This window comes from Fomitopsis serialis (assembly GCF_022376445.1).
Source record: "Fomitopsis serialis strain Sig1Antser10 chromosome Unknown B0H18scaffold_45, whole genome shotgun sequence".
Classification (NCBI taxonomy): Eukaryota; Fungi; Basidiomycota; class Agaricomycetes; order Polyporales; family Fomitopsidaceae; genus Fomitopsis; species Fomitopsis serialis.
The window spans coordinates 152,728-164,986 of NW_025955005.1; the positions used below are offsets into that span (position 1 = coordinate 152,728).

General features: G+C 56.2%; 5 protein-coding genes across 5 annotated transcripts; 1 reads left to right on the plus strand and 4 right to left on the minus strand.

Annotated features, from left to right (window-relative positions):
• Positions 1-105: 105 nt before the first annotated feature.
• B0H18DRAFT_1014468 (uncharacterized protein) lies at positions 106-2,461 on the minus strand. Its single transcript, XM_048029149.1, has 3 exons — positions 2,324-2,461; positions 1,123-2,271; positions 106-1,063 (listed from the first exon to the last, which is right to left on the minus strand). Exons 1-3 carry the CDS (start codon positions 2,345-2,347, stop codon positions 428-430), a joined length of 1,809 nt encoding a protein of 602 aa, XP_047892091.1. The 5' UTR covers positions 2,348-2,461; the 3' UTR covers positions 106-427.
• A 183-nt stretch (positions 2,462-2,644) lies between these two features.
• On the minus strand, positions 2,645-3,679 carry B0H18DRAFT_1014472 (uncharacterized protein). The gene is made up of 4 exons (XM_048029150.1): positions 3,596-3,679; positions 3,319-3,535; positions 3,176-3,255; positions 2,645-3,120 (listed from the first exon to the last, which is right to left on the minus strand). Exons 1-4 carry the CDS (start codon positions 3,608-3,610, stop codon positions 2,719-2,721), a joined length of 714 nt encoding a protein of 237 aa, XP_047892092.1. The 5' UTR covers positions 3,611-3,679; the 3' UTR covers positions 2,645-2,718.
• A 79-nt stretch (positions 3,680-3,758) lies between these two features.
• Positions 3,759-5,844, minus strand: B0H18DRAFT_458767 (uncharacterized protein). Its single transcript, XM_048038181.1, has 9 exons — positions 5,750-5,844; positions 5,630-5,693; positions 5,399-5,574; positions 5,339-5,345; positions 5,254-5,287; positions 5,127-5,188; positions 4,924-5,072; positions 4,592-4,854; positions 3,759-4,538 (listed from the first exon to the last, which is right to left on the minus strand). Exons 1-9 carry the CDS (start codon positions 5,767-5,769, stop codon positions 3,841-3,843), a joined length of 1,473 nt encoding a protein of 490 aa, XP_047892093.1. The 5' UTR covers positions 5,770-5,844; the 3' UTR covers positions 3,759-3,840.
• Positions 5,845-6,609: 765 nt separating this feature from the next.
• On the plus strand, positions 6,610-9,136 carry B0H18DRAFT_1014482 (uncharacterized protein). Its single transcript, XM_048029151.1, has 13 exons — positions 6,610-7,048; positions 7,103-7,170; positions 7,229-7,301; positions 7,361-7,431; positions 7,481-7,498; positions 7,564-7,611; positions 7,662-8,102; positions 8,159-8,217; positions 8,267-8,302; positions 8,361-8,532; positions 8,585-8,668; positions 8,722-8,779; positions 8,840-9,136. Exons 1-13 carry the CDS (start codon positions 6,760-6,762, stop codon positions 8,896-8,898), a joined length of 1,476 nt encoding a protein of 491 aa, XP_047892094.1. The 5' UTR covers positions 6,610-6,759; the 3' UTR covers positions 8,899-9,136.
• B0H18DRAFT_1014485 (nucleotide-diphospho-sugar transferase) lies at positions 9,094-11,124 on the minus strand. Its single transcript, XM_048029152.1, has 2 exons — positions 10,409-11,124; positions 9,094-10,148 (listed from the first exon to the last, which is right to left on the minus strand). Exons 1-2 carry the CDS (start codon positions 11,001-11,003, stop codon positions 9,268-9,270), a joined length of 1,476 nt encoding a protein of 491 aa, XP_047892095.1. The 5' UTR covers positions 11,004-11,124; the 3' UTR covers positions 9,094-9,267.
• Between the last annotated feature and the right edge of the window lie 1,135 nt (positions 11,125-12,259).

The following is a 12,259-nucleotide window of genomic DNA, read 5'->3' on the forward strand; positions in this document are numbered from 1 at the left end:
GGTAAGGAGTGTAGGGAGTCAGTTCGTGTTTACCTTGAAGTCGATAAAAGGCGCACTCACATAGACGCGACGCGTACAAAAGCAATAGCCGCAACAGAATACCACCACCTGTATATTGAGCATTATCAAACGTCCGCCAGAGGCAGCGCAGAGTCCGTCCGTTGGCCGAGACTTCTATTCTTTAGCGTTATATACCGTACAGGAGGTATGGGCGTAACTAATGCGACTATGAACTAGGATGCGACGAAATGAGGGGGATGCAGTATCAGTAAAACAATGATAGAATGCGTGCGACGTACGAAATCATGGCAGGTGCAGTGTGCATGTTCATGGGTATAGCTCCATAAGTACAATAAAGGCATACGATATGGGTTCGTGATGGCGTTCAACGCCAGCGATAGCAGCGCGAGTCGCGAATGGGCACGGATCATTGGGAAGGCGTCACGGTGATGGGAGGCACTGTCGAGGAGTCGCCGTCTTCGGAGATGAGCAGTGACGCCTCCACCTCGTCTTCGCCGTCCTGCCTTGTCTCGGCGCCGTACCGCATGGCGTTGAGTAGCGCGAAAGCACCGTCCCCGCTCATCTCCATCTGAGTAGACTCCTCGTCATCCCGGTCCTCCGTGAGAGACGTGTCCGGGTCAATATCATCCAGCGTCTCGTCACCACGCCACGAGCGGACCTCCTCCGCTGTGAGAACTTTCGCGACTCCCCACGACTTCTCGACGAAGTCCTCTGGTTTCGTCTGCAATGCTCGCTGGCAGGTCTCAAGCATGGTCTCTAGCATGACCTTGACTCGACGATACGGCTCGTCGTCCTTGCCCTCGATTATCTTCTGCTCTTCTTCCTCGTCCTCGTCTTCCGCCTCTTCCTCTTCTTCCTCCGCGGTATCGTCATGCGGCAATGACGACTTCACCGCGCGATAAGCGGGAGGCGGCAGTATGAGTCGCGATTCTCGCAGCTTCCGCTTCAACTCTCGGATCTCCTTAGCTTGCTTATGCTTCGCTGCTTCCAGCGACGCGTTGATTGTGAGCAGGGACTTGTTGGTGATCTCCAAATCGGCTATCTATATGTAGACGCATCACTTGTAGCATACGCCAAGCCCGTTATGCAACGAATGCTCACCTTACGAATAGACTTGGCCTCATCCTTCTTCTTCCTCTCTGGATCGTCGCGGCGTGGGGCACGCACCTCGCCGCTTTCGTCCTCCTCATCCCAGCTCTCGTCCTCACTCAGCGTTAGGGCATCCGAGTGCACGTCCAACCCATCCATGCTTGCCCTTCCGTACTTGCTATGTCCATTGAGCCGAGAGTGCACAGTGGGAGCCGTGCTACGAGTCGCTTCCGTCCCGTGAGTATCGTATGAGACCGATGAACGAGACGCAGAAGACCGTGAGGAGAAAGAGATGGCCGACATCGGAGGTGACTGTGGTGGGAGCGGTATCGCCGCGGGGTCAACCTTCGCGGTTACTGCGTAGTTGCTGTACTTCGCAACAACATCGTCGAAAGAAGCGAGTGGTTGGTACACGTGCCTATGTATTGGACTCTCTCCTCCTGGCGTGAAAGGCGGATGCGCCGATGTCAGGACTGGTGATGAGTTGATATCAGCTGGTAGCAGTGGGGCAGCCAGAGAGATCGACGGAATGGATGGCCCTCGGCTGTGAGCGGTCGGACTTGACGAGACCGGAGGTGATGTATGCGGACTGCCGCTAGCGACACTTGACACTTTGGACTTCACGCGTGTGATGCCTTTCGTTGCAGATGGAAGCGGCGACCCGTTCTCCTCTGAAGGCGATGCTAGAGCCTTCGTCGACTGAGCCCGGAGCTCGGCATGGGTGGGCGAGACTGTCAAGGAGGCATGGGAGGATACGCTGCCTCTACGTGGGCGCACACCGAAGGCACGGGAGGAGAGAGCCGAGTCCGAAGGGACAGTGGTGAGCGACCGCTGTCGGGACTCCGGGGCCGTCGGCGAGTGCTGTGAGGCTGGACGCGCAGTAAGCCGAGCCTTGACGCTCGAGACGCTCGTAGCCGACGTGGAATGAGGGAGACCGGAGTGTGTCGGCTTGAAGGGGGAGGGCGCGCGCGCTGAGGGTGGGCTCCGCACGGGCGGGACGGGAGACGCGACGCGGGGTGCTTGGATCTTGCGGTGTGCGACGGTCGCACTGCTGTTGACCTTGGCCTTGGGCTTGACCATTGGGTGGGGCGAAAGTGTCGGGGCATGGGGCTTGAAGGGCGAGGGAGGTCGTGCTCTATCGTAGTCCACTCTCGCGGTGACCTGCAAAGCCGTCTCAGCGCGCACAGCAAGCAGGTCACTGGCGACTGCGAACCTTGGCTTTCGTCTGGGCCTCCATGCTACAGAACCGACATACAAAGGGTATAAGTTAGCTTGCGCAGCGATGTAGAGAGATGGGAACAGGAGAGGCAGAGCCAACGTTCAGTGAACCGTTCAGCTGGGCCAAGCTTGTGGCGGCAACGTCCGGTACGGAGAACAGCCGACTACCCGAAACGGCAAGTGCCCAAGGGCAGCGTTCCATATGAATTCCGCTGCGGTGAAGCCGTGGACTACTGCCTGGGCACTATGTACGGAACAGTAGCTAGACAGAGTAGTGCTGAAGTGGACCATAGCCTAATACTCAGTGCAGTGCTCGGGACGTGCATTTCAGGCAGCAGTGCGAGCGACATTACCAGTCATGCCTGAACCGAGGAGGCTGAGGAATATGGTTTACTGCACAAGACCCTTCTTCGTCAATACATCTTCTACTACTCTCTCTATCATAGCCCTCATACCCTCACTTCCGCCTCCAGAAAGAGCAGCATGGACACTTTTCTCTACAAACTTACCGACCATGTCAACCTCGATGTTGACCTTCGACCCGACCGCCTTCTTGCTCAGCGTGATCTTCTCTTGCGTATGCGTGATCAGCATAACGCCAAAGGTACGCTGCCTGTCGTCGACCTGTGTGATGGTGAGGGATGTACCGTCTATCGCGATGTAGCCCTTCGGGATGATGTAGGGCAGAAGCGACGGTCGTTCGGGAGTTGGCTCCGGGAGTTGGAAGAGCAAGCGCAGGGATTCGCCATCCGGTTTCCGGTCGACAATGGTCGCCGTAGTGTCGACATGCGCCTGACCAAGTACGGAATAGGTTGAGTCGCTTCTGCACAACGGTTCGGCTACTCACCTGCACGAAATGTCCTCCGAACCGGACCTGCGCGCCCATTGCACGCTCTAAATTCACTTGGTCTCCCACCTTTCGTTCCCCTTGTGCAGGAAGTTTCAGTATCTAATGTCCACATGCGTCCAGTGCGTCGAGTAACGACCTACCAAGGTCAGTCCTGTCAAGGGTCTCGTTCGCAAGCCAGACTTTGAACCACCCTCCCTGCGCATCTTTGTCGAATTCCGTCGCAGTCAAGCATGCTCCGTTCACCGCAATAGAGTCCCCGACGTGGCAGTCTGTGAGGATGGGTGCAGATTGCGCGATGGTCAAGGTGCACCCGCCGGCGTCGCGCTCAATTGAGGATACGGTCCCGAGATGCTCGATCTGTGAGGCAGCGAAAATGTGGGTTCAGTAAGAAACGCGAGTTCTGTCGCGCTAGCATACCAGACCTGTGAACATGCTGCAATCGAAGGTGACGACGACTTGTGAGAGACGGCAAGATGATGCTGAGACGAAGGTCGAATGGCGAAGCGCCGATCGCTCACAAGCGCTCGCGCGCGACATGCACAGCGCGCCGGACTGAGATGAAGCACTGTGTTCAGCTACTAATTCCAGACTCTCGAACTCGCTAGATTGTACATGACACAGACGAACGGACGACATAACGCGCAACAAATTGAAGGCAGAACTCATGCCCTTCCATCTCCCGACAACTTCGAGACCGCATGCTCGCGCAGTATGAAGCTCGCCACCTTGTCGCCCTTCGCATATCGCTTCAAATGAACGACGCGGCCCTCGTATGATCCGGCCTCCAGTCCGAACTGTGGGTCGTCTTCTTCGTCAGCGAGCCTCTTGCGGCGATGAACGGTCGTCGGGCATGCAGGGCAGACGTCGGAGCCGAGCCCGGACGCGCAGTCCTCGCAGACGACGTGAGAGCAGGGGTGGAGGAGGAAGGCAGCCTTGCCGTGGACGCAAAAGGCGCATCCCCTCTGCGATGTGGTCTTTCTCCGCACGCCGCGTACGGCATCCAGCGCCGCGACAGACTTGACTTTGGGGAGTGGATTCGCCTTGAAGTTCATCTTCGCACCCGGGACACGTTCGTCGTAAAGGGTGAACCACGGCAGCTTGTTCTCGAGGTAAGTGGAGGTGCTGATGGGAGTAGAGGGCGCAGGAAGGCCTGTCATGGCAGAGAAATGCGCTGCATTGATGACCGTGATATGTAGCCTCGTCGGCGCGGCGTCATCGTACGCCAGTGGGGGCAATGTGTCTCGATTGATCTTCTGGGAAATCCGCCCGCCTGCAGCAAATCCAGCTATTGCATCTGGGTCTGCACCCCCTCTCTGGCTAAGGAGCAGATAAATAGTTGATCCAGGTTTGATACCATAATCTATGGCACATAGTCAAAAATCCAAGATCTCAGGTGCAATGACAAAAGATTACCAAACAACAGCCTCCCATCTACCAACAAATGTCCTTCAAATATCAGTCTTTGATCATCTGGTGCAGTACCCTCTTTCCTATGGATCTTTTTCTTCAGATCATCAATCAATAGGTGACTCTCATATGGAATGGTTATTGGGTTTCCAGTGAATGTTATAATGAGCAATGGGTCTCCTACTGTCATAGCCTTGACCTGTATCATTGGAGAGGTAGTGAGAATTGCTTGTGTCATTGTGTCTCCTGAGTTCAATTCTTCAGACATGCTACTCAAGGCATAATGTCAAGCAGAGATACTAGGTGAGGACCAAGGTTGTCCATTATCAGGAACTCACATAGCTTTATCTTGCATCCACAATGAAGCCCTTGGCTGTAGGCCCTCTTGAGCTGGTGAGTTGAAGAGGTTCATAACCTTCCCATTGCATCTGAACAGAGCTGTGGTGATGTATGGCTTGAAGACATCAATCTGCATTCCCCCAATTTCCTGAAAGACATAAGACAATGACCATGCAAAAGCTAAGAATGATAGAGGACCTACCTCTTCACCAGTTATCTGACCCTCAATTGTGTAACCATGGCCAAGTTGCATAGCAACAAACTCTAATGAAACAAAGACATATCAGAATTGTATTCGTGGTTATGAGCAGAATCATAAGTGTACTCACGGCGGACAATACCAGGTGCAGTACAGATTCCATCCTGTGAAAGTGGTAAGGAAATTGTCAATGAATGACATTGCAAGACCCTTACCAGCCATCTGTGTTAGTTTAAGTCAGAGTGTCTCACTTGGTAAGTGTCAAATCAACATACAGTTGACCACCACCGCTGTGGATTGGCAGATAATCCTGGTCACCTTCGTTATGCATACCCTGTGCTGTCCCAGTGAGGGCATTCACTCCGCCAACAGATACTTTCACAGCGGGATGCACCCTGCTGTTCGTAGGATGAGAGAAAGAGATCCACATGGCCTCCCTCTGATACATAGCCTACCAATCATTATCAGTGTGACTAGACCGGCCACTGCAAGCGACGACGACATACAATGAAGACACCGCCTTTGTTGACTACAGACTGGGGGAGTTTGTCTGCGAAGTCCGCAACATTGCTGCGACGTGCCCGTCATCAGTGTGATAGTCGTAGTAGTGTTGAACATACACTGACTAAACCTTGAACGCCCCCATATTGGGAGGCAATGCTTGTAGCTTGTCGTTATCTGCGGATCCCTGAGATGAAGAGGTACACGACCAGCATCATCTATTCTTACCTGGAACACGGATCGTCCTATGTCGAACATTAGTGTTGAATGCATCCGACTACTCATTGCATCATACCTCTGCAGTTGTATGTTGACTCCGCCGACTTCAATCATCGTCTGGTCCCGTTTGACACAAGATTCACTGACACAAGCAAAGGGATTCCCGGCCGGTCGCTCGCCAACGTCGCCACGGATAGCAGGGAGGTACACCTTATTGTAGTAGTGTACGAACGGCTGGTCACTGAAGACGACGGTATCAGAAGACTGTGCAGCAACATTGATACACGACTTGCATATTTATTCTCCCTCCTTCGCCCGGTGTGAATTGAGAAGGTCCGTCTGTGGCCTCGAGCTCCAGTTCACTTGGCTTGCAGATGAGTGTCCGGGGTGCGGGATATCCTGCACGACATCATTACGGCCTAGACGTCAGTAAAAGGTATGGACAGGCTACTATGGTCGAACCTCGGGCAACGATCTGGGTTGACAACTGCTCGAAAGTAATCGGCAACTCCAAGTCATTGAGACGGAACTTCGCCTCACTCAAGACTACGTTGGCACTGATCGTTGTGTAGTCGGTAGTGATCGACATCTGAGCAACACAGTATAAAGAGCGGATGCGAGAAGTGGCAACGCGAGCTTGCGGCCGTTCAGAGCGCTGAAGGTGAGGGAGCGGTAGGAGGCCACACGAGCGCTGCGTCTGTGTCGTCGCGGAGTGCGTGACCGCGAGAGGGCGCGAGTGGCGGAGATGGACGACGGAGAGCGGGCAGGTGGCTGAGCGCCCTGTGTCTGCGTCCGTCAATAAACCTGTGGCCATCCAATCCGGACAAATACATCGCTCGCCATTCATCTCCTCAGCCTCCTCTCTTGCTGCCTCCCCACCGCCGCGTCTAACGCTCGCATCACCCGCAATTTTGCCATGAACGGCACCCACACCGCCCGCCACGGCAGACCAGCCCAGGCGGGTGCCACCCCGCCTGCCCCCGCTGCAGCACCGCCGGCACCTCCGAATCATACGCATACGCCCGCGAACAACCGCCAGGCGAACGGTGCCACAGCCAATGGCGCACACCCACCCGCGCAGAGGGCCAAGAAGAAGGCCGCTGAGCAGCCAGTCGATCCCTCACAAATGTATGAAACCCTGAAGAACCGCATCGCAGCGCTGGAGGAGGAGGAGGTGCACGAGGAAGAGGAGGAGCGGAGGTTCGGTGAGTCGTCGATTTGTCATTTGCAGTGGCACAGTCCGTATTCACCGGTTACAGCTGAGGAGGCGCAGAACTCTGTGTCGGGCATGGGCGAGAATGCGATCCATGCAAAGTACATTGAGCTGGTGCATATCAGTCTATTCTATTACTATGCTGCCACACGTCTTGACGCGCCGAGGACAGTTCGCGGAACTCAAGCGACTGGAACGAGATCACGCGAAGGAGAAGCAGAAGTTGGCGAAAGACAAGGATGCGGGTATGTGTACTACTACGTATTGTCCATGCAGTGAACTCTTACGCTGTATGTCTACCAAGCCAAGAACCAGTTGACGAAGGCGAACACAACGAAGACGAAGATGGAGAATCTAGCACGCGAGTTGCAGAAGGTAATTCTGCATGGCTGGAGTGTCCGTTCCCTCTTAATGCTTTCTGTAGGATAACAAAAGGCTACGGGTGGGTCTGCTCAGCTCAGATACGCGTCTTCGGCGAATACCCCAGGTTCTCATAGATCGCCGCAGGAGGACAGCAAACGGTTAGCAACATGTGTGGAGGAAGCTCAAGAAGAGGTGAGTCGCCCGCAGCTGTTTCCCTCAACGCGTCCTGAGCGGGCGACGAGATCATGCAAATGAAGACCGACATGGCGAAGCGCGCGGAGCGGGCGAAGATCCAAGAGACCAAGTACCGCGAGACCCCCGACATCGTCGTGCGCGTACACTGCAAGTACCGCGCAGAGCTCTACTTCAAGATCTCGCGCAAGACGAAGCTCTCCCGACTCTTCAACGCGTGGACGGAGCGCATGGAGTCCGGCATCGTGAAGGGCAGCAAGACCGTCTCCGGCACGCAACCCCAGCCACCAAATGGCACGGCACTCACGACAAGCTCGATAAGCTCCAGTGGGTCGGCGGCGTCGAGGAGTTCGATGCAGTTCATCTTTACGCATGCGGGCCGGAGTCTTGAGGCGGACCAGACACCGGAGGAGGCGGGTATCGAGGACGGTGACATGATCTTGGCTGTCGAGATCATGGATCTGACAGAGGGTCCAGGGACCGAGGAGCTGGTGAGTGGTTGTCAGTTCAGGGACGGGAACGAGGAGTGAACACGACTTCGTGCCAGGACGAGCCGGAACCTCGGCGCCAGAAGCTGAAGAAAGAATGGGTGGAGAACCCAACAGAGTAAGTGCGATACCTCCGGCGCGGGTTCATAGTTCATGTCATCGTGTAGAGCGAAGAAGACCGTGGAAGATATCTTCGACAACGTGTAGGTTCTCTCCGTATCTATGCTACGTGCTCCGCTGACGTATTCGTCCTCGATTCAGCGTCCGCGAACGTCTGAAGGAGGTTCTCCGACAATACGAGCTGCGGGAGCGACACTTCGAATGCGTGATCCGCTCGAAGGAGCTCGAGGTCCTGCTCTCTCGAGCACGCGCCGCGGAACAAAAGCAGCTCGCGGAGGGCCAAAGTTCCAGAGCGGATAAGCTTGAAGAACAGGTTCGGCGTGTCAATGCGTTCGATTGACTCGTTCTTGCTGACCTGGGGGTAGGTCAAACAGCTGCGCAAGGAGGTCGAGGACGTCACAGAGCAGCAGACGATGCTCGTCAACAAACTCTTGGCTTGCTGTCATGAGGTCCGATCTCTTGTCTGTTCTTCCTGGCCGCTCTGACCAATATCCTTCCGAAGTCAAATGATGCGCGGATACAACAGCTCTTTGGTTCCCTCCGAGAAGAGCTGGAAACACGTAAGTCTCAATTCTATGTTATGCTCGATCCCGGACTAAGCATTGAAGTTCGCTCTACAGGGTGGAAGCCGGCATTGAATGGCACGGCAGATCGCCCACCAGATGGCGAAGCCATCTAACACCAGGGGCGGCGGGCGTAGTAGATGGGTTAGAGAGGACACTTGTTCCCTGTATGTGCCTACTCGGCCCTTGCGTCTCCTGTACACCCGCTTTCCTAGGTGCAGAAATTGGCTCGTTCGGAGAACTGCTCACGTCCGCATCCCGGGTGCAATGATCTACCAGAGAACGGCTCAAACTCCAGCAGCAGACATGAGTTTGTTGTGCAATCAATGTTGTTGAAGACGATTAGTCCGGAACACTATGTACAACATCCAAACTAAACAAAGTCCCTATGCGATGTCCGTGTCCAGATGCGAAGAGTTTAGGCTAGCTATGTTGTACAGGTCCGTCCGGGGGAGCGTTGAGGATCACCTTTGGTTTCTTCTGCTTTAGACGAGTGCGTCCAACTCCTCCACTGATTCAACCATGCCGGAACGGGTGAACTTCTTTCCTTTCACTCCCTCCAATCCCTCACCGGCGTATGAGACCAGTGGGGAAACCTCGATCTCGATGCCCTCCGCGACAGTGGCACCAGCGTGCTCGAGGAAACGCTTGTGCTGCGAGAGCAGGTCACGGCGGCTCGTCTCCGGGTCGTCCGAGCCCGTGCCGGGCGCGTTCTTGAGCGGGCTGAACTCCTCGTTCCGCGCGACCTCGAGGACGGCGAAGTGCTTCGTGAACGGGAACACGTCGAACACGAACATCTCGAGCTTCATGCCGTTCGGCTTGGCCGGCTTGACGGTCTGGCCCTGCGCGTCCACGAACGGGATCTTCTTGCGCGCGATGTGGAACGCGAGCTCCTCCTCGAACGTCTCGGTGTCGTGCAGGAACGCGGTCGTGTAGAAGTGGTTCACGATGTTCGCCGCGCGGAACGCGAGCCCGCCCGTCTTGGGGTCGCGCCGCTCCGCCTGCTCCTTGGAGATCTCCGAGTACTCGATCACGCTGTACTTGTCGCCCCACCGCGCGACGACGCCGACGGACTCGGCTGGGTACGCCTTGGGCACGACCTTCGCGGCGCAGTCCGCCTGCTTCTGGATGCAGTACCCGAGGAAGACGGGGTCCGCGACCTTGACGAGGCAGTTGTCCACGCAGTAGCTGTGGATGTACTGCACTTTGCGTTCGCCGAAATCGGAGAGGACTGTGCGCGACTCGGAGGGATCGAGCGGCTTGCGGAGGGCGGCATAAAGACCGCCATTGCCGTCCGGGGCGACGGCGACTTGCGAAGGGTTCTCCAGGATGACCTTGCCGTCCATCGTGAGACATGGCAGCGTACCTGACGGAAGTCTGTGTCAGTCTCGAATGGTACATGAGGTTCCTTACGAGAAAGTAGGACGTGTATGAAGTACACGTGAATGGGAGTTCAAGAACGAGGCTGCCTAATCTGAACATCGACCGCATGCACAGGCACATTCTACTCGGGATCTGTGCTGATACATGGTACAGCGCTTCACAACATATTCATGCGATCCCAACATGCATTGTTGTCCAATAGGAAAGTGCACTGTACGACGAATAATCCGGATACGAACGCACCTTGCTCAAAGAGGACGACGTTCTTCGAGGAAAGGCCAAAGTAATTGTTCTTCTTGAAGAATGCCTCCGTCTCCCGCCGAGTGGGTCCACTGGTCATAACGTACCAGGGAATGACGACTGATCCGGGGGCCTTGCCGTTCTCCTGCGCGGCTACCGTCTGCAGGCGGGCGATCCGCTCGGCCTGGTACTGGAACAGAGACTTGTGTGACGGCAGGCCGATGTCGTAGCAGCCCTTCGGCGCACTGCTGCCCAGTCGCGTTCCCTGCCCGCCAGCCATGAGCAGCACGCCGACCTGGCCATGCGCGATGGCCTTCAAGCCTATGCTCCGCCATTCCTTCTCCTTCTCGGGGTCACCAATCACGCTGTCAGTAGCGTCCTCGGGCAGGGGCTCGATGGCGTCCTTGCCCGCGTTCCCCGCCGCCTCCTTCTCAGAGCCGACGGCCCTCTTGTATATCTTGTTCACGCGATCGATGTCGAGCGCGTCGAGCTGTGCGAGCAGGGATGCGCGCTCCGGCTCGGACAGCTTCGGCCAGAACTGGAGCAGGTGGCCCTGTCCGGCGGCCTCGTAACGCTTGCGAGTGGATTCGTAGGACATGGTGGGGGTGGATGCTGGGGGAGATTAGGGGGCGGTGGGGAGCTGGGAGAGATGAGGGAACGTAATAGCGGGCGAGGTCGTGGTGGAGGCGTTGTATGCACGTTCGACGCGATCTACGCGACAGAAATACGCCTCGGGAACTGCCGCCCGTACAGCTGCGTACAGCTTTGCGCTGCTCGCAAGTCGCAAGTCGCCGCCTGTCTCCTCCCGCCACCATCACCCTCCTGCACCGCGTCGACGCTGCTCAGGTCTCATGGCGGGCTCACACCCCGACTCCGCTGGGCGCGCACTACCGTGACCACGGATTCTGGCACTGCATCGGAGCGCTGGCGACTTCAATGGATGAGCACAACTCGGCACCTCTGTCACTGTCAGGTTGCGATACTTGCCTCGTTCTGCGCGCTATTGCCACGACCACTTTGGCCCTCATGACCGGACCACCCCGCAACCTGTCTGACATTCTAACCTTCTCAACACTCACCAGGTCTACTTGACGGCCGGCGGGCCACCCTAGGACGCACGGGGCGGATCCTGCGGACGTAGGGATCCGGATGCTTGCAGCTGTACGCAAGACCTGGAAGTCTTCGTTCCTGTCATGTGTTTGCAGTCCCTGGACGACTGCCCTTTCTATCTCCTACTGCCTCATGTATATCCAGACGTACGACCTCGGACTAGGGACCTCCGCCGGGACACGGATATACTTCCGCCTGCCTATCCTTGTCTCGGACCGAAGAACACGGCATTGCGCGTCCCGATTAGAGGCTGGATGCCCGGAAATTTCTATTGTGGACATGCGTGCATGCGCGTCGTTCGTCTCAGTCTGGCAAATGCTTACCGACCACGGCCTGCTGACGGTGAGTATCGACTGCCTCAAGGTGCATCAACCCGCTAATCGTGTACTTATCGCAACTCGGTCGTGGTTAATCAGAGAGAAAACCTGATCGGCCTAGACCCATCGCCGCTTTAGACGAGGCTCGAGATACTGCACGACCTCGCCTAAAGATCGTCGTAAGAAATGATATCATTGCTTTTTGCGGCAGCCAATACGAGGCCAGGACAACAGTTGCCATTCCCTCGAGGCCATTTCTTGCGGCTGGCGGTCCGCCCCAATCCCCCTAAACCCCGTGAAGAATTCGGAAATGATGCCTCTCAGATGCTCCGGTGATTGCTCGGTACGAATGGCAGTCTACTCGGCCGCGTCAAGCCTCTCTTCTGGGGTTCTATCGTGTTGAACGTCTACCGCTCGATCGCTTGCG